The sequence below is a fragment of the Drosophila suzukii genome, chromosome 3 (genome assembly GCF_043229965.1).
Source record: "Drosophila suzukii chromosome 3, CBGP_Dsuzu_IsoJpt1.0, whole genome shotgun sequence".
NCBI classification, from domain to species: Eukaryota; Metazoa; Arthropoda; class Insecta; order Diptera; family Drosophilidae; genus Drosophila; species Drosophila suzukii.
The window spans coordinates 91,979,094-92,000,110 of record NC_092082.1 but is presented as its reverse complement, the minus strand read 5'-3'; the positions used below and the strand labels follow the sequence as shown (position 1 = coordinate 92,000,110).

At 44.1% G+C, this 21,017-nt stretch overlaps 2 protein-coding genes across 5 annotated transcripts in view; both read left to right on the top strand.

Moving 5' to 3' along the window:
* The window catches only part of 5-HT7 (5-hydroxytryptamine receptor 7), a 54,844-nt gene extending 39,840 nt beyond the window's left edge, over window positions 1-15,004 (top strand). For 2 of the 4 annotated variants that reach the window (XM_065866117.2, XM_036819693.3), the window contains 2 exons: window positions 5,165-5,243; window positions 11,320-15,004. In XM_065866117.2, coding sequence (XP_065722189.2) covers window positions 11,688-13,367 — 1,680 coding nt within the window. In that variant the 5' untranslated portion in view covers window positions 5,165-5,243; window positions 11,320-11,687 and the 3' untranslated portion in view covers window positions 13,368-15,004. The remainder of the gene's footprint in view (window positions 1-5,164; window positions 5,244-11,319) is intronic. The other 2 variants (XM_065866119.2, XM_065866118.2) reach the window with 1 other exon arrangement.
* Window positions 15,005-19,572: 4,568 nt separating this feature from the next.
* On the top strand, window positions 19,573-20,602 carry Ctr1C (Copper transporter 1C). Its single transcript, XM_017077444.4, has one exon. The coding sequence runs from the start codon at window positions 19,667-19,669 to the stop codon at window positions 20,504-20,506; it is 840 nt and encodes a 279-aa protein (XP_016932933.4). The 5' UTR covers window positions 19,573-19,666; the 3' UTR covers window positions 20,507-20,602.
* The last annotated feature ends 415 nt before the right edge of the window (window positions 20,603-21,017 follow it).

The following is a 21,017-nucleotide window of genomic DNA, read 5'->3' as shown; positions in this document are numbered from 1 at the left end:
CTCGATGAATGAGAACGGGAAACCGAAATGCAACGAGGTTGTGTCACTTGCCAATTTTCCCAGTTTTTTGGCAGAACCAAAAAGGCGAAAGGAAGCAGCCAGCTGCCATTGATTGCGAAGCCGTTGAATGGAGAGCTGCTTCCTGAATGGGCCAAATTGCAGGCCGTCTATTAGAGCCAAGAGATTTGGTCGGATTTCAGCCACCCGGCATCGAATTAATTTGGCACCGCTTTTTTTGCGACTTTCTTTTGGATAAATGCTGAAAAAAGGAAAATACAGCTGGCATATGAAGCGATATTTTTGGAACACAATCAATTTGTTAAGAAAAGGAGGAATGAGAAAAATCTTGGCAGTGCACTAAAAGAAATGAGATACTTGAAGTGTATTTTAATTTAAATTTCTATGGTTACCTATTCAAATTAACTTACTGAAATTTTATCTTAAAGTCCCTATTTAATTCTTAAACATTTTGGAATTCATTAATATCAAGAGCTGTCGTTACTGCAATGCCTCTTCAATTTATTAGCTGATCGAGTTACCAGCAATTTTTCAACCATCTGTAATTTTCGATTCTCGGATTTCAATCAAAGGAAAATATTTGCATTTTTCACTTAGCCAAGCGGGCGAAATGAAATGCCAAACAAAGGACACAAAATGCGCCAAGGCAATAAAGTGTGGAAAAGGAAACCGAATAATTGTATAAAATAAGAAAACGAGCCACTAAAGAGGCTGGAGCGGCAGCCTTGAAGTTCCATCTCCTGAAAGGAATTAAACTAATATTTATCAAAGAGATGAGCGAGACGTGCTTCAAGCTAAACAAAAGACGACAGCGAAAGCGGCGCCATCCGAGGAGAAATGAGGAATGGCCCGGGAAAGGACGACGGCTGAGCAGGATGTGCGGGATGAGCCGAAGGATCCCAGGGATGCTGCGTCACGCGGACTGAGCCAAGTGACGCTGTCAAAAAGCGGAATGAATGGACCTGCTCTTGTCTGCTGATACACTGGATGAAATTTGCGATTAGAGATTTTCATTCCTGAAATATAAATTTAGGTCTGTCATAAGACAAGTTAATAATAAAATTCTTTATCTACAATTAACTTTCTTAAGTATTTTTATGACAAATAAGAAGTTTATATAACTTCTGAAGCTGTCTAAAAGTATGCAATGAAAAAAAGGAAAAAATATTATTGCATACTTTTGGAATCTATTAAAAGTTTATGCAAAACAGGATGATATTTGGATAAGTGATTTTAATTCCTTATATATAAATCAAATTCTGTCATAAGTAAAATTGATGTTGCCATTTTTACCCACATCCTTCTTATTTAAATGATTGTATAACAAATCTGACATAACTTCTAAAGCTGTCTAAAAGTATGCCATAAAAAAATAATACTTTATTTTATTGCATACTATTCAACAAATTTATTTGTGATCCTAGACCCCAGTGATTTATGTATATATTACTTAATAGATTCACAGCTTAAAAACCTGGTAGAAAGTTTCTGTGAAACTAGGCCGAACAAGTTGTGTCTCCCCTGATTTTTTACCGATTTTGAAACGCTTTTTTTCCCAGTGAATGTGTGCCAGAGTGGCGCGAAAGTTGAGCCAACTTTATGCTAATTAGCAGCTGCTAACCAGCGTTAAAACTTTGCACTTACCAGGCACTGGAGGAGCTGGAGTAGCTGGAGGAGCGGAACATCCCGACATGTGTTCTAATGTCCTCCAACCTGGCGGACCCGGAATTTACGGGCTGCCAGATCCTTGGGCATTGTGGCAACTCAAAGTGGATAAGTGCTGCTTTTCGGACAGCTGCTCCGCACAATGGACAGTGAGATATATATTTTGCGGGTATATATTCTTGGCTCAGCTCTTTTTATTCTGCCATTTCATGGCGCGCTGTCCCCCCGATACATTCAAAAATACACCATTTATAAGCGTTATTTCGGTTGGTGCGGCAGGCGGCTTGGGTAATTGCATTGAAATGGGAAAATAAAACGGCTATAAATATGCCCATTGTGTGCCAGTGCGATTCCAGAGCCAACAATGCGCGCCATAAATTAACTAAATTGAAAACCATTTTGGTGCAGCGCTTTTCAAAGCTCCGTTCCACCCAAAAACCCCCGACCTTCGGTGCTGGCAACACTTTTATATTCATTACATTTCGCAGTGAGCTCGAGTCTATTGTGCCCTGCATTTGAAAGGGAAACTAAGCTTTATTAAAGGGCTGGTAATTATGTGTTGCCATTGAACTGACAGCCGTTCCTTTTTTGTGTTCTGCGCCCATTGAAAAATATTAAAAGTGCGGTTTGCGGCAGTGAATTTGACAGGTAAATATGAGAGTTTTAAAAAGTGAATAAGAATGTTAACCATATGACTTGGCATTTATAAAAAATAAGTATTGATAAGCGCACTTTTTATTCCTTTCCATTTTCCCAAATTAAAAGAAGACCATTAACAAATTGTTAATTGAGAAATGCGTCGATGCACAGAAACACTTGTTTAATTATTTAATATTCCTGCAATAAAAAACGTTTTCACATTAAATCTCGAAAAGGCATATAAAAAAGTCAGTCGGAAATGTAATCTGCTTGTTGTAATACCCAGTAAGAGCATTACGAAGCCAGCTCAGAATTCTGTGCAATATTTCGTAGCTTTTTTCCCTCTTTGATGCGCTTTCCGCTCAGTGCGCACATAAATATGCAATAGAAACTTTTCTCACGTTTTTGATTGCATTTTTTGTGCAGCGTCATAAATATTTAATGTTTACTTTCGCCAGCAACCGGAAGTTTCGGAAGTGAGCTTCATTTTTTATACCCCCTCTCAGCACTCGGTGATCCACGCCCCTGTATCCTTGCAGTGTAGATGGGAATCCTTTATTGCTTTTCAAAGTGGCCTGCGGTAAATAAAGGCAGTGTGTTGAGTGCGGCGGATCTCCCCTAATGTCCTTATTAAAAAGGGGACTGGATAACACGACTCCTTGGCAATGCTCTCAAATGTGGCCAAAAACCACACGATGCACTTCATTAACTTAATTAAAAATCTTGGCGAAAGCTGGCAAATAGCGCATGTGAGTGCACGAAGGGCGGCAAGTGTAAGTGCAAGAACCGCAAAGCGAGTCATTTCCAGCTGAGTGCAAATAATGCGCTTTTCCACAGAAGCACTGAAAAAAATCAAAGAAATATGTAGAAAATGCAAAGAAAAATGCAAAACGCGTCAAGAAAGGTGTCTAAAAGTATGCTGCGATATGTTTCCAATCTTTTTTTTATTGCATACTTTTAGATACCTTTAAAAGTGTTTGGAAGACTCCCAATTTTGTATATTATGTTCTCCTTTATTTTACACAATTTCTCCCCGTGTAGCCTCACAGATGCAGCACCATACACACACAGTCACTTCCATAACGCAGCACACGGAGCGTAAACTCAATTAAAAACTGTCGAGCTGTTGCCGCCATGCCGCATTTCGCCTGATGACGGAAGTTGATTATCTTTATCCAGTGTCAGAAAAACACACACACATGTCGCTCTCTCTGTGCCGCCTTTCTTTTCCCTGGGTTTTCCCAGGTTTTTCCTAGCTCACTTTGTTTTTTACCATTCACACTTAACGTGGCATGCAAATGCATTGTGCGATTCGTTTGTGCGCCCTTGGAATCTCTTCTATTATGGCTTGTAATTTATATTTTCTTGTTACCTTGGGTGCCGGCGCAGGTAATTGGATTTTAAATGCAGCTGCATTCATAAATTAGCCCTCTAACTGGTTTGGAATGCACTGCTTTCGAGCAGAGGCCAGCACAGGAAGTGAGCCAAGTCCCTTGCTGAATAGCCAGATCTCATAAAAGTCATTCGGGAATCGTGCTTGGCCGGAGCTCTGGCCAAATAAATTTGTCATTCAACAGAGCGACCGCAAAGCTGCACAGGAAAAAATATAATAATTTTAGAGGGTCTAGAAATTCTTATATATTTTCTGAATACTAAGAAGCAGAATCTCATATAACAATTATTTCATGGAAATCTTTGTGCTTTAATACAAATATTATGAGATCTGATCTTAAATCATAAATATGTGAACTATTTCTAATCCCAAAAATATGTTTAAAGTATGCCTAACAGTAGGCAGTGCTTTTTGTTATTCGACAAATGTCTTTCTAGCTTCAACAGATTTTAATACAAATAAAAATTAAATTGTTCTTATAGCATATTATTAAATTCACATGTGTTTGTTTGAGTAAAATAAAAGTTACTATCACGTAAACTGTGTAGTATTTCTGTGTACACTCGTCCTTTATACAACGCTTGCTGTGTGGGTTCATCTAAATGCAGAATAGAGCAAACAAAGTCGCAGCGAATGGAGTGATTGAGGTTCCCAGTGGCTGCATGTTTGGAATTTTTACGGATGGTGCACTCCCCCGCCCCCTTGTGCGCCCGTTAACCCCTTCTATGCCGCCCCCTTTTCAGACAGCCAGCAATATCTGCGCTGCTCTGCTGCACTCTGTTGCAAATGCAATGCCTACAATGTCTCGAATGCGGCTAAGCATGACGTTGATGAAGCGCATGCAACAGCTCAACTTAGTTGAAGGTTCATGGAATGGCAGGCTGATGTTGCCGTTGCTGTTGCTGCTGTGCGTCGATGTTGCCGCTGTGCGGCGATGTGTTGCTGCTGTGCAGTTGCTGCTGCCGGCTAAATTTGTTGCTGACAATTTCTTGTTGGCGCCCGCTGTTCATGTTGTGGTTTAGTGTGCGTGTGTTCTAGACGATAAATTTTCAATTTTGCAACTGGCGTGGGCTGCCCGAGTTTCACTGAGTTTCCCTGTTCGCTGCGTTTGTGTGAGTGAGCAGCGCGCTTTAGCGTTTCCGCCTGTTTAGCCACCGTTCAACGCAGCACAACATGGCGTATGATTGATGCCGTCTCTGGCAGACACGGGGCTTATTATATTTACATAAAAACAAAATCTCGCGTGGTTAAGGGCTGAGATGTGGTGGGCTGTCGCGGAAATTCTATACGTCATGTCTCGGGATTTGATGGAGCACCTGACACACACACACTTACCCACGAAGGTGGCGACGGCAACACCACCTCTTAATACACCCGCTTAACTCCCATTATGCGTTAAGGTTCTTTAATTACTTACACACACCTCATCACTTATCGCATTCATTGCAGAAACGCGCTGAAGACGTCCGCTGAGCTGTGAGACGGAGAAAGCGACGGGTTGAGACGCAGCGAAAGAGACAGCAGCTAGGTGAGTCTTTCAGCTGGCTTTAGGTGTATAAGGGACCTAAAAATCAATTAAAGTACCAGCTCGGAGCTAAGGCGAAACATTTATAATCTTTGAATTGTATCCTCAAAGGGGATAAGACAGGAAAACCTTTGAGAAAATAAGGTGTGAAAGAAGAAGGGCGCTTTAATATACAACCAAAAGCTTATTATTTGATAATTTTGGTGCATTATAAGAAAATTAGTTTTAATTCTCTTTTTTCGTGCTATGCTATTATTGCAAAGGATAAATTTGCCTTTGGTTCCCCAAGCTCTTGGCAGTTTTCAGGCTTTGCTACTCTTGATCCATAGATTTTTATCTTACGTTTACTGCATATACTTAACTTTCCGGGGAATTTAATTTTGGCATTATTGCAAAGCAGCAAATGCATTCTCCAGGGCACTCTCGGCCCTTGGAAAACAATTCAATTAGTGGCAGCTAAGAGACAAAGTCATCCGGCAGCCATATAAAAAGATTTTATGACTCACTTGCAGGATACTGAGGATCCTGGGCAAAGGCGTTCCACGTTCGTCCGGCATTCTCATAAAAGTCAGCATAGTCAGTACATTGAGTGGAAAATTGTTGGGCCAAGGATGCACTTTGTTGCGATGCAGCTGCAGCTGCAGCTGCTGCATTTTCCCCAACCGGATTAGATTGCATTAGATTAGGGCTTCAGCATCAGATGTCCCTTGCTTTGTATCTGAAACTGGGATTAAATGGGGTCCTCTGTCAGGCGGGCGAAAAATCAAATCGATTGCAATTGCAATTGGCCTGGTGGTGAGCCATTACATTGATTGAAACCCCAGACTAGTACGTGTTTTGCAGCAGAAGGCCAACAAGTTGGAAATTTGCCAGCAATTAGCAGCTGTGGGCCCACGCCCACCGGCCTGCCGAAAGGCGGCAGGACAATGGACAAGGACAAAGGCGACACTTCAACGGAAATATTTCCGTAAATAAAGGCGAAATGACATTTTTTATGATGATGTCACAGCGCGCCAGAGAAATAATTTTAAAACCAATAAATTGTGCGAAAAAACAACCGACAACAACAGAATGAGCTATAAAATGGCAACAACAAATGTTTGACTTGACAAAACGGGCATTTATGCAGGGGACATAAATTCCTCTGGCGGGGAATCATCGATGTTCCTTTTTTTCGGGGACCTCATATGGGTGTTCGTACCATAAATAATCAAATGAAAATAACAAAAGACTATAAGGCGCAGCTCCGCAATATGCAAATGGCCGGGTGGAAATGTGAAAAAAGCGTATTTCGTGATGTTTTCCAGCAGGAAACGGAAGAGAAGACAGGCCGTACCCGCAATTTATGTAAAACTCCGTGCTTTATTACATCACACACGCAGAACACCGCTCCCTTATATGCAAATCATATCACTCATACGCCCACCTAAACTTTAAATGCAAAAGCATTAACAAAAATGAAACACCAGTGAAAATGTCAGCCCAAGAAGGATGCGAATTCCTAAAGATAAGCAAATGTTTTTGTTCGCTCTCCCGTTTCTACACATGTTTTCCGAACAAATTTTATTATGCACACAAATAAACAAACATCCACATCCCGAAATGCCTACATATGCCAGGCATTTTACACGAACTGTTGTTCGACACTCTCAAACAAAATTAATGGCAAACAATGATCTGCTTTTCCACTTTCCACTCACTTTTATGAGGCTCTGACTCAGACCTTGACTTTGGGGAAAGTGCTGAGCGAGAGGTGTGCCATGCACGATATTTGATATTCCATTTAAAAGGATTGCCCCACATGATGCTGGATTATTTCGACTGACAGACTGCTCTAGAGAACCACATTTAACTTTTCACAGAGAAAAAATTCAAAGCGAAGGTCTGGAAAAAGGAAATGGAAGAAAGTTTTAAACTTACACAATTATAGAATGTTTGCCACCATTATTCCGACAGGTATTTTTCTTTGCATACTTTCAGGCACCTTTATAAGTGATTTCAAAACCCCAGTGGTTTGTACAACATTCCCCAAAGTAAAATATGTCAAAGCTTTCAAAAATGTTATTGTGTAGCTTTATAGATTTATAATTTTAAAGGAGAGGATGATTTTACAATGTGTAAAATTTACGACTGTCTTTATTACAAATTTTACTAGCTGTCAAGAATAGATTTATAATATGTTTGGCAACGAATATCTGATAATGGTTTGGCCAAAACATAATTAGAAGTTTTCTTTATGACCGAATAACAGCTCTCTTTGAGTTAAGAAGTCTGGATAGATTAAATATGTTCCATCCCGATTGCTTCCCTCATTTTGTTGCCCTGTGTAAGCGCACTGGCATAAATATATGATTCGAAATCAACGCATTTATTATTTACAACCAGCCAGCGCGGAGCGAAAAAAGTGTAAGGCAATGTAAACCAACAGAAGCTTGACACATAAACATCAAGTGCGCAAGAATTCAGCCCTCGGAAGCCCGTTTTGGGCCCTTTCCCTGGTTCCCAGCCAAGAAGAGCCCCTTTCCCTGGTTCCCAGCCAAAAGGAACCCCGAAAAGGGGCGCCAATGTCGACAGCGGCAATTTAAAATTGCTGGCTTTTTAACTCGCATCCATTTACAGCAATTTCGTGAGCTCTCGAGACGTGTCCCTCGTGTGATGTGTCAGGTTGAAATTACATCGGGCACTTGGTAAATGGCAGGAATGCTGCAAGGATAACACATGCGAGTGCGTCATAAATAAGCAGGGACGGGGCAAAAATTGAATGCGGAGAAGCAGGCTTGAGAAATCAAATTTTATGACTTTGTAATTGAAAAGCGCTGGCGAGGCATATGAAATGAGTGGGCGAACGTGGCGTATACGCAACCTCACGCATTCGCCGCGGTATGCTGCGCGGATTTTAATTTCCGAGGTTTTCCTCAGACGGTTCTTACTTTTCAGGATTTATTGCAGTTTTTCCTGTCGCAATTTACTTAATGTCTTGAACGATTTGAAAACATTTAGAAAGACACCTAAAAGAATGCTTTAAAAACGTGGTTCAAACGATAAATTTTGTAGTTGCATACTTTCGAGCACTTTTAAAAAGGATTTAAAATAAGTGGAGATTTAAATTGTCCCTGTTATAAGTGTTTTTCTAAAGGTAAAAAAAAGGTATAAAAATGTACCATGAAGTAAGAGAGCTTACATTGCGCATACGCGTGGTGGGCTGAACAGATTTTAATCTCCAGAGGCTGCTGTTCTTGCCCCTTTTTTTGGGGGGATTTATTACACTGTCTCAATTTACCAGTGACTCACTTGGCTCGTGACTTTCGCCGCTCAGCCCCAAATCAGCTTGGCTTTAAAAATGCTGTTTGTGTGTGGTAAAAAAGCGAGCAGAAGAGCTTAATGCGCCAGAGTGGCGGCGCCAAGCCAAGCCAAGTCCCATAAAAAAGCGGGGGCGGCGGCGGCCGGGGGCGGGGCAGCAGACCATAAACTGCAACCATCAACTGCATCGCATTCCCTTTCGAGTTCCCCAGCTTCTCGGTTCTCCAGTCTTTCGAGTGGCTGCTGTGGGGGATACTCAAGCGGGCTGCTCGAAACAATTGCCAGTGATATCTGCAAAAATTAAGTTTACGCTGGCTGATTTTAAAAGCACTTTATGCGCATCCAGCTCTTATCTCTTCCCTGGATGAGCTTATTTCGGGGTGGCCAGTGGAAACTTAAGGATTTGCAAGCGTCAGCGCGGCCATAAAATATATTTTGTGTTAACTGAAAGGCGGGCCAGTAGATACTGTACAGGACTTAATAAGCCAGGAGTATGGAAGGGTGTGGTGGGCATGGCATAAATCCAAATGGAAATCTCCGCAGTAAACTAGTTGCTGGTTGCCAACTAAAATTACACTTGTTTAGCAAATGGGCTAGGATCCGGTTCGGATTCCGGAGGAGCTGCTGAGGAGGGACTGTCAGCAAAGTCGAGCGATGCGGCAAACCTCAAGACGCTGCCGCAGAAGCCAGAGAAACTGGCAAATATTTGAAAAGTTCTCAGCCCGCAGGGGCCGGAATGCCGAAAACGAGGGCGGGAAAGTGGCCCATGCAGGACGAAGGACATAAATATTAAAATCTATGAATATTTACGCCCCTGTCGGCTTTGGCAATAGTACAAATAAGGCCAAAAGCGACGCTTCCTGAGCTGCCAAATCGCCCGCCACCGCGCCCCCGTACGATTCATAATTAAATTACATTATTTATGTCCTGTTGCCAGGAGAATTCATCCGGACAGGAGGGCTTAGAGCGGCTTACGACTGCTGTTTGCTGACCAAATAATTGGGGCCATCTTGTCCCCTTGATTAGCATAATTAACACCGAAAGTCGCTCGAGCGCAGCCAGCCGCCAGAAACAATAAATTCGAGTGCACTCGCACAAACGGCCAGCATCGCAATCACGGAATGAACTCGTGCGCATTGCCAAATTTCCACATTTCCAAATTCCGAATGCCAGACAATTTCCCCCTTAATTTTCCAAATATTGAAACACACACACTGCAATGTTTTCGCATTGCTATTTATTATTATACCCGACCGATTGGTTTGCCAATTTTCGTGTACATGCCCCTTTGTTGTTCGGTTTGTTTAGAATTTAGTGCCAATCGGCATGGATAAGGCTGAATATTGTCAACTGTTCCCAGTGGCTTAAAATGCACTGGGTAATTTCGAGCGAACATTAAATGCTGTGTTCGAGGGAGGAAGTCTTCACAAATTTCAATGTTATTTGAAAATTGTTAAAAGGTTTTGAGAAGTATCCTATAGGAAATTATGCTTCAGATTTCGACATCTTTAAGCTAACACACATTTCACATTTTTAAACTTACATTCACATAAGATTATCGTAGTTCTAACTATCAGATATAATATCTTTGAGTTCGACTAAATCTTATGAGAACAGGAAGCTATGAAAAAGTCTGTGAAGTGGAATTTCCTATTTCTTGCATAGTACTATAATCGTAAGTGTAGACCCGTCTACTTGAAATTCTGTGCCATTTTCCAGGCTCCTCCCAAACCATATTTTTTAACCCCTGGGGAATAGTTTTATAATGATGCTGGGCTCGGGCCTAATGTTTTGCCCTCCTGTTGTTTCAGGTTTCACTCGGTTTTTGAGTGTCGAATGGCTCACACCTGCGTGGCTCAGGTGTGGCATCGTCTGGCCGTCTAGACGCCATTGCCCCCAACCGATTTCCCTGATTTTCGGGGCTCAATTGCCACTTGGCTGCCTTCAATAAATCGGGCATTCAGACACATGGCGTTTTTAAAGCTCCTCTGATGCCCCTCGATTGTGAGCGGTTCGACGACACCTCCAGCAGGCCTCGCAATGGAATTCAATTAGGGAGAAATGTATAAATTGTATTTCTTATGCCTTTTCCCTACGACTTCCACTGACCACAAAGGGCGGGAAAAGCTGGGAAATAAATAAAAATGCCAAACGGAAGCTGCCCAGGAAAATGGCCGCAACAATGGCGTAGGCGCCACCGCCTTTTAGCTGCCCTTTGTTTATTTGTTTCGCATTTCCAAGAGCGTCAAGTGCCTGTGGGCGGTAGAAAGCGGGCGGGGGGCGTGGCCTGCGGTTTGGGCCAGGCAGTGAGCCAACAATTCAATAATCAAAAGAAGTATGAAAATTAATACAAAGGCATCGACAGGGGGAGGGAGGGACCCCTGATGATTCACCGCCTGTCCGGGAAAATGGGGAAAACTCTTAGCGAGTACACAAACCATCCGCCGATGGCCCCTGGGCCATGAAAACGCGTTTCGCGGTTGTTTCTCTTTTATTTTCCTTTTTACCACCGCCCGCATTGTTTCATTGTTTAAAAATTTTCTCTGGAAATTGTAACAACTGTGACCATCATTAGGGCGACATGTGCGTGAGCTGAGGTCTTTGTGTGGCTGGAAAAGCGCCGAGGAAAATGGGAAAGCACGCGAAAGCGTGGGATGAAAGATGGCCGCAAGTCCCTGAGTTTTATGCGAATTTAAATTCAGACTTTAAGTCACGGCCATTTGCACTTTATAAATACAGCTGAGTAATGAATTTTCCTCTCGTTTTTCTTCTTTTGCAGCCCTGGCGACAATCACAGAGTCCACGAAAACAACTGCAGAGATTTATTAAGAGAGATACCCGCGTACAAGGCATAAAAGTCAATGACCACATCAACTGGCGACCGCAGGCAGCGATTTTATTAAGCATACGCCCCCACATAAATTAGTAATCAAGCCACGCGGCCCCCGGCGCAACTAATAAGAGGGCTTTATTTTTATTGAAATTATGATTAATGATGTGGGCTGCGTACGCCGTCGCGGTGCGGTGGCGTATACGCAATGATGCTGAGGCCCGAAGAGGTGACAATGCTGGGCAGCAGGTCGGCACTGGGTTGCTCATACGCCGCGTTAGCCCGCTCCCGGGCCCACCACCATTGAAAGACTGCCGATGGCCGTGTCTGGACAGGATTGGCGGCGCCATCAGAGCCACCGCCCGCAGAGGAGCCACAGGAACCACCCGAACCACCACCAGAAACTGATCTCCACCGCCACGCTGACGCTGTTCGTGCTCTTCCTGAGCAGCTGGATAGCCTATGCGGCGGGCAAGGCCACCGTTCCCGCTCCCGCTCCGCTCGTGGAAGGCGAGACGGAGTCGTCCTTGTCGTCCTCGTCCGCGTCCCTGCAGGACTTCAACAGCAGCAGCGCCTTCCTGGGGGCCATAGCCTCCGCCTCCGCCTCGGCATCGGGATCCTTCGGGGTCTCCTCGATGAACAGCAGTCCCATTGCCATAGTCTCCTACCAGGGAATCACGAGCACGAATCTGGGGGACAGCAACACCACCTTGGTGCCCCTTTCAGATACTCCCTTACTGATAGAGGAGTTCGCCGCCGGGGAGTTCGTGCTGCCCCCCCTGACATCCATTTTCGTGAGCATTGTTTTGCTGATCGTGATCCTGGGCACCGTGGTGGGCAATGTCCTGGTCTGCATAGCCGTCTGCATGGTGAGGAAGCTGCGGAGGCCCTGCAACTACCTGCTGGTGTCCCTGGCCCTCTCCGATCTCTGTGTGGCCCTGCTGGTGATGCCCATGGCCCTGCTTTACGAGGTGCTGGAGAAGTGGAACTTTGGGCCGCTGCTCTGCGACATCTGGGTGTCCTTCGACGTGCTCTGCTGCACTGCGTCGATCCTGAACCTGTGTGCCATCTCCGTGGACCGCTACCTGGCCATCACGAAGCCCCTGGAGTACGGGGTCAAGCGGACCCCGCGGCGAATGATGCTGTGCGTGGGGATCGTGTGGCTGGCCGCCGCCTGCATCTCACTGCCCCCGCTGCTGATCCTGGGCAACGAGCACGAGGACGAGGAGGGCCAGCCCATCTGCACGGTGTGCCAGAATTTCGCATATCAGATCTACGCCACCCTGGGCTCCTTCTACATCCCGCTCTCAGTGATGCTGTTCGTCTACTACCAGATCTTCAGGGCGGCGAGGCGGATTGTGCTGGAGGAGAAGCGGGCCCAGACGCACCTGCAGCAGGCCCTCAACGGCACAGGCTCGCCGTCGGCCCCGCAGGCGCCCACTCTGGGCCACACGGAGTTGGCCAGCTCGGGCAACGGCCAGCGGCACAGCAGCGTGGGAAACACCTCGCTGACCTACTCCACCTGCGGGGGCCTGAGCAGCGGAGGAGGAGCCCTCGCGGGACATGGCAGTGGTGGCGGGGTGAGCGGCTCCACCGGACTGCTGGGCTCGCCGCACCACAAGAAGCTGCGGTTTCAGCTGGCCAAGGAGAAGAAGGCATCCACCACCCTGGGCATCATCATGTCCGCCTTCACCGTCTGCTGGCTGCCCTTCTTCATCCTGGCCCTCATTCGTCCCTTCGAGACGATGCACGTGCCCGCGTCGCTCTCGTCCCTGTTCCTCTGGCTGGGCTACGCCAACTCCCTGCTGAACCCCATCATCTACGCCACCCTGAACCGGGACTTCCGCAAGCCCTTCCAGGAGATCCTCTACTTCCGCTGCTCCAGCCTGAACACCATGATGCGGGAGAACTACTACCAGGACCAGTACGGCGAGCCCCCCTCGCAGCGGGTGATGCTGGGCGACGAGCGGCACGGGGCCAGGGAGAGCTTTCTCTAGGGGACTTCCAGTATGATCACAGGCCATCCCATCTGAGCTGCTCGAGGGTTCTTCTCTAGGTTTCCGGACGAAGGCGACTCCTCTGCTCGACACACTCACCCACTTAAGTATACACACTGGGGTGCAGAATCTATATAAATTAGGAGATGTAAAGTTCTAAGGGGGAAAGGTAGTTTTTGGACTGTTTTAGTAGGTTATCCTTGGGGTCTTAAAGAAGAGATGGTTGATTATTGAATTTTTGGAAATTGTTCTACAACTTGAAATTATTTAAATACTTTCTCATCAAATTGAGTTCCATGATGTCTTTGTAGACCCATTGGCCCAATAAGTAGTACTAAAAGCTGTCCAAAAACTAAGTTCCACCCTATATGGCCACCCCAGTACACACACATGGATATTTGTATGTAGTAGTGTTATTAGTGCGTATCTCTGTATATGTGCACCGCCCCGAAATTCGCATTATACAAGAGTATTTCAAGTGCGAACTGTAGACGACTCCTCTAAATGTAACTTGTTGTTGTAATTTTAAATGTAGAACTAAGCAATACCACACAAACACACTCACACACACACACGGTTGTAACTGTGACAGGTTTCTACGGTTCCTTTTATGTTTCGAAAACAATCAGCACCGGATATGAGACACAATCGTTATCGAATCTATTGATACCTCCCCTGGAAAACAAACCAAAATCCCCCAAATCCCATCCTGAAATTTGCCAGCGTAGTTAGTTAATTTGCGATACTCAAACTGAGCCAAAAATTAAATTTACAAACTGCGGAATGCAGCCAAAAGTTAAGCCTACTGATTAACCTAGATATACTTATGTTTTGTGCAAGAAGCTATCCACTGTAAATACCCAGCCATCTGCGGCTCTGTCTATAAAGTATATATAAATATATAGAGAAAGTAGCCTATATGTATACACTACGCTCAAGTGAGAAGAACTAAATTGTATTTTGTAACTTTCTGCATTAGTCTTTCGTTGTATTTTGTATGAAAAGTCACGCCTCTCTGTGATACCAAACATTAAGCATTACTTTTATGTTTAGATCGAAGCTGCATCAAACGTACTACACACATACCTATACATATAGCTATAGTCAACTAAGTGTGCATGTTTTTATTGTATATGTATGTAGCACTGCGAGAAGTGCATTATGATATTCGCAACAAACCAACAAACCAACAAACAAACCAAACAAACAAAATCAACCCACAAAAACGATTGAAACTGAGCTATTCGTAACTTGATGAGATAAACTATCAACTATTTACATAACCCACACGCATACACCCCCACACACACACCCATGAAATTAAATGAAATTGAAAATTGAAAACGGAAGACGGTTAATGAAAATGAAAATGAAAAACAAACAAGGGCAAACGAGCATGACAAAACTAAGCGCAGCTAATTATACGCAAACCGAACTAAAGTTCATTACAAAAACAAACATCAAATATTATAATTAAAAACAAAAAACAAAGTAATTGAGGATAACAAACAAATGAAAACTAAAACACTTTCCGAGTGAAGCTTACAAAACTGCAAAACTGCATTTGAAAACTGTTTTCCCGAAAAAAGCGTGCGGAGATTATGGCATCAAATAAAAGGCAAACCGTATCAATGTAACTTTGTTGCTTTATATGTTGTTTTTAATGTTTTGGGGGAAGGGAAATCTATAATGATAATAAATCTCTGACTGAGGTAAAGTACTGGACAACATTCTTAAAAGGAACTGATAAGCACTGATTCAAGTAGAAATCTACAGAAGGTGTCTAAAAGTATGCAATGAAAAAAGTCATATCCCACTGACTTTAGAACTTAAATTATATTGTTGCATACTTTAGGACACCTTTGTAAGTAATATGTATCTAAAGATGTCTTGACAGGAGAGTTAAAATGACTAGCGATCTCTCTTTTTATTTCGCATAAAGCATTATTTTTTGCCATGCTATACAAATAAATTCTGTGAAAGCGACAGGTTTAACTTACTAGAACTCACACAAAAAGCGGGTAAAAATCAGAAACGAATTCAAATCCAACGAATGCGATTCGCAGCAGCTGCTGGCAGTCTGTGCAGCTGAATGTCAACTCAATGCGCAATTTAACTGACTGGCGGGCCAAAAACATAGAAAAGCAGCTGCAAGCCAGTCGCCCATCGAGTGCATTCACCATTCAGCATTCAGCTCATTGCGAATGACAAGTTGGGCAAACGTGCAAAATGCACAGAAACGGAAACGGAAGTCAAAAGCGTTCAGGGGAGAAAGAAGTGAAAGGGAAGGGGGAGGGAAAGCGGCGCCAACATGGCGTTCCTGCCAAAAGGCAAACACTAACAACTAACAAACATCTGCGGCGGAAGCCCTCGAAATGTGCGATGCTGTATGCAAATATCTGCACATTCCCCAGTTCCACTTTCTGTGAGGCATAAACAAGGCGGGGGATCCTTAGCAGCCCAGATTCCAGGAAACAGAAGCTCGAAAAAGGGTATGACAATGACAAAGTGAGGCGGATCTGACGGCGCCAGCAGCGGAATGCGTCTCACACTAGCAAAAAGTATCACCGAATTTGACAGCATTTCGGTATGTTTCTGGGAATGCACTGAGAAAAAAAATTGTGAACATTAAATAACAAAATGTATACTATTAGGTTAGACACAATTTTATAAAATCTTAATTTTAAACATCCATCTATTTGGATTAAAAAACTGTTATAAAAATGGGTTGTTTGAAATTCGTGTTATTTGATTTTATAAGGAATGTAAAAAAAGAATTCGTCTGCTTTACTTAATAGTTTCTAAAATCGTATTAAGAGTAATATCTTTACCCCCCGTAAAGAAAATTCCAAGCAGTATGGGTTTCTTGTTAGGAAACTTCTTATGGTCTCAATATATTTGGAAATTAAAATGGTAAGTGAAGAAAGTAACCCACTTTGGAGTAAGGGACCCTAAAAATGTCTCGTAAAATTCCCCCTGTGCATTTGGCTCCTGGCTGCTTGCTGATAAATGATGATTTTACGCCCCCTCCTCAGCACTACAGACTACATGCTAGGATGCCACTTTATGAGGCAGCCCCAAAAAAGGACCCTCGACGAGCACAAGGCCACGCCTTCCGCCTCGGATGTGGACTACGGGGATATGTGTTTTCGGTGCGCTTTGCCTTTCTGCTAAGCGGATCTGGGTATTCAAATAGCTGCGTTCGGCACGCAAAAAAATGCCGAAATGAAAAACCGGCTGACGAGTGCAGTGAAATTGCTCTGCAGCCAGGGAGCGTACACTTAATCGTATCGCCGGCAGTAAAGTCTGCAGTTTTACGACCGCTTTTTTCTATTAGCAGTTACGTGACACTAATGCGACGCTTATGAAACATCTCCAGTCGTCCTTGGGAACTTCCAGCGGGGGTTCTCTATTCTTTTTTAGAAGAATCGCTTATGAAAACGCCTGCAGTTGTCGGGCTCGTAACGGTGAAGTGTTAACAAGCACTCGCCACATAAATCAACGGACAGGACCCTTTTCTGGACGAGATGTCCTGGGAACAATAAAAGCCTGGCAAAAGGCAGCGTCACGTAACGAAAAACCCCAATTGAGCTCAATTTCCTCTGAGTGGCACTCTCCGTTCTTCGCTTTCGCTTTTTCGGGCCGGGATGCCAGTAAAAAGGCCGCCAAAGTGGATAGATTTGTTTCGATAACGCAATCGAAAATCGATGGCAGCCAAATGTCAAATGTGCTGCAAGGTAATACGACAAATTTCCAAATGTATTTGCCGAAAAAGAAATGGACTCCGGTTTCACCAAATGACTTTAGGCCCTCGTTGGATGTTAAATTTAATAAATATCAAAGCAGCAGTTCTCCACGAAATGGGAATTTAATATTTTGTGCGGGTATTAAATGGCTCGGGGGCGGCGGAAATATAAAGTGTAATCAAAGGTTATTTACTTTTCGTACTTCTGTGACAATAATCTGAAAAACACGTGTTGGCTGGCTGCTTCGTTAAAACTTGTCGGAATTGTTAAGCCAAATATTGCGTATCCGCCGGGTGAGCCGAGGGCAGCCCGAAAGTATGCAACACGCACACCTTTGCTCTGTCAAAGAGTATTCAAAACAAATTATGTAAATTATTTCCAGCGCTAACAACTCCATTTCAACGTTGTGCGATAGGCATCTGGAATCTCCTCCACACCCCACCTGCCCAGCATTGTTATAATTGTGGAAAATGTTTTATTAAAAGCCGTCCTGCGAGGCTTGCGTCACTTTCGCCCCGACATGAATGAATGGCCCGGGGAAAAGTGAGCCCGAAAGTCTGGGAATTTGTACAAAATTAAGTTGATTAAATGGACTTAGCAGCGCGATTACACGCAAGGCTGCCCCCGCTTTTCTTTTGGGTCGCTTTTCCAACACACATTTGGCGCACATTTTTCATTCCTTCTCGGAATTCATGGCTGTCGCTTTGTCGAAAGCGGAGGACGGGCAGCAAAACTTCGACCATTGAAATCTCGGGAGCAGTCTCGTGGGAGCAGTCGGCTTTAGTCTCGTTAAATGCCGCATGATTAACGCTTTGCTCTACAAGACAATTGATAAAGAATGGAGAAGCCAGAGCCGGGACCTCAAGGAGCTTTAAGCCGTGTCCGGCTTCAAAAGGAATTACATTCCCGAGGAGCCAAGGACTGCAAACAATGGACACTGCAGCTTAAGTAAAGGGTGGCTGGACAACGTAAGGGGATTTTCCTGATTCGATTTTAGTTTCTTATGTCCAGGGAGTGAAAAATAGATGGACTTAAGGAGCTACAAAATTTTAAGGTCATTTAAATGTTACGAAACATGTCCATTTACTTAAATGTATAATGCCTACCACAGTGTATAATACATAAGACATAATTAAAATTAATACATTCGTATTTATTTTCTATTTTTTCCTTTTATTTAAGAGGTGTCAGAACTCTCTATCCACTGGGAATTTAACATGCTGTCAATTTAAGCTTACAAACCTCGCTTTTCCTCCGACTCGACAATTAAGGTCTGTGATTCTGGCCGAAAACGGAAGTGCTCGAGCGTCCATAGAAAAGCAAAGCATTTAATGCAGGACTCACTATGTTGCCGGGCTCGTTCTTTTCTTTTTTTTCGTTTTTTGTGGGCCAAAAAACAAAACAGCAAAGAAAGGGAGCCCAAAAAAATAAAAATGTGGAAATTCCTCCAGAGCCATGCTGCGATGGCTGCTGCAGCATTCGCCATGATTAATGTGCTCCTGCACAAAGAAGCCGCATTAATGGGCGGTCAGCGAGGCGTTCCCAGCGACAGCTAGTGGCTTCATTTTAGCAGGAAAAGCGAAAATCGCCTCGGATTCCCTTCAGCATCGCAGCATACCACGTAGTACACTACCCGAAAAATGCGAAAAAGATTGCAGCACGTCTGGCTGAAAAATCCCTTTTTCGGCAATCAGCGACTAGCCCATAAATTAACGCGGCGTATGATTAATATTCGGTGTTCCACCGTCTAATGGCCAGCTCGTGAGCAATTCAAAGTACTCGAGCCGAGCTCCCAGTGTACGGTCTTAATTCCGCCGGCTGCTGACGCTTAAATCTTTATTAATATGCATGGTTGGGCCGGAGGATTTCGGGTGCAGCTCGTCTCATCCGTGCGGCGGTTGAAAAATGGTTTCCATTAGTGCCAGCAAATTTGCTCGCTTGTCCCGGCCAGAAAACAACGAAACTGGACGGAAACTGCATTGATTTTGTGGCACGTGGCATGTTCTGCCCGCCTGTCATTTATGTTAATGATACAAGCAAATTGGCATTGGGCTGCGGTCGCAGCTCGGCCCTATATAGACATAGAAAATAACTGGAGAGGGATGTAGTTCGGCAAGGATTTCTCTTGGCAACAGGAAAATCTAAAAAATTTAACTGAAATTCCAGAAAAAATTATATTTTTTACTAATAGTCGAAGATCTGGTCAGCGAAAAAATTCATAAACATATTTTGGTAACTAAATATTGACATTAAATTTATTGGTAAATACAGAAGTATCTCATATCAGTTTCATGTTAAGGATTAAATATGCACATTTAGAAAAAGAGTATCTACGTATATCAGATTACACAGCTGCTTACCTATAAAATTATTTGGAACTTTAAAGCTTAAAGTAACTTATTGAAAAATATAATACCCTTTAATATGCTACAATGTCAGTTTAATAAATTACTTCGAAACGCTTACTCACATTCCTTGTGAAAGCTGTCAAGTAATTATCGATCGAGTTTACACGATTCCACAATTTACATTCATTTTCCCCGATGTTTGACCATGGATCACCATGGAGCTGATGCTTCAGAGGGGCATGTCCACCATCACGGTTCCCACCAGGGAACCCCAGAGCCTGCTCCCCCAAGCTCCGCCCACGAAGGACACCATTCCCCTGGGATGTCACACCATGGAGATCATGGAGGCCATGGAGGAGACCATGGAGGAGTCCACACCAAGCCCGGGGATCACGGAGGAGGAGGACACGACATGACCATGTCCATGTTCTTTCACACAGGCGATACGGAGACCATTCTCTTCAAGTGCTGGCGCACTGAGTCCGCCTTGGCACTGACTTTGTCCTGTCTCCTCATTTTTCTTGTGGCCGTGCTCTACGAAGCTCTCAAGTTCTTCAGAGAGTGGCTCTTTGCGAGGAACAGGAGGAGATTGGAGGGCGGAAGGGATCAGTACAACCCGCCAAGGAGGTACAGAGAGGCCAACTACAACTACAACCAGCCGACTTATCCGCCAAGGAGCCACCAGCAGACTGGGACCCAGATCTACGCCTATCGCCCCAGGTCGCCATCGATGCCACCGCTGCAGCACGGAGGACCTGGATCCCCGCAGGCCCAGTCCTCGCACATCATGTCCTTACCAACCCATCATCATGTCCAGGAGAACCCCCCGCCCGCTGGAGGTGGCTCCAAGCTCAAGGTCTTCTGCTCCTGGATGCACCTGCTGCAGACCTTCCTGCACGTCCTGCAAGTCTTCATATCCTTCCTACTGATGCTCGTCTTTATGACCTTTAACGTGTGGCTCTGTGTGGCCGTTCTGCTGGGCGCTGGTGTTGGCTACTACATATTCTGCGCCTTCAAAACCAACATCCAGGAGCACTGCAACTGAAAAAAGGAAAATAAGTACCGAGGACCAAGACGAAACGAGACGAGCTGTCTAGGACCCCTGCTAATGTATTTTTCTAATTAAAGCAGGCTGTAAAAATCATAACGGCTTGGGTACCCGGCCTAATTGTTAATGTTTATGGCTCGTAAAACAATGAATGCAGCATCTTCCGCTGGCGAAATTAAGGGGCTTCTGCAGAATGTGGCTTTTTGTGTGTGTGCGCCTATGGCTAACTGGGCGTATGCGCAATACAGCGGGGAGGGGCAAAAGGTAATGGGCGGAAGGGTATTCTTATTTTGGGGTAGTTATGGTTCAGTACTGTCTCTGGAAACAGTATTATCTTTCTGACCTAATGGTCTAATGTGTTTTTTATTTATGTAAATATTAATATAAATGGTAGCTAAGTAAAAATAAACCAATAAAAAATGTACTTTCTTGGAACATAAATATAAAGTACCCATGATTTCCTTTAAACACTTGTCCGACATCTGCTGGTTCCTTAGCGTATTGCCGA

Bases quoted from the DNA above. Each gene is read 5' to 3' on its own strand.
- Ctr1C (XM_017077444.4), top strand. From the start codon at position 19,667: ATGGATCACCATGGAGCTGATGCTTCAGAGGGGCATGTCCACCATCAC.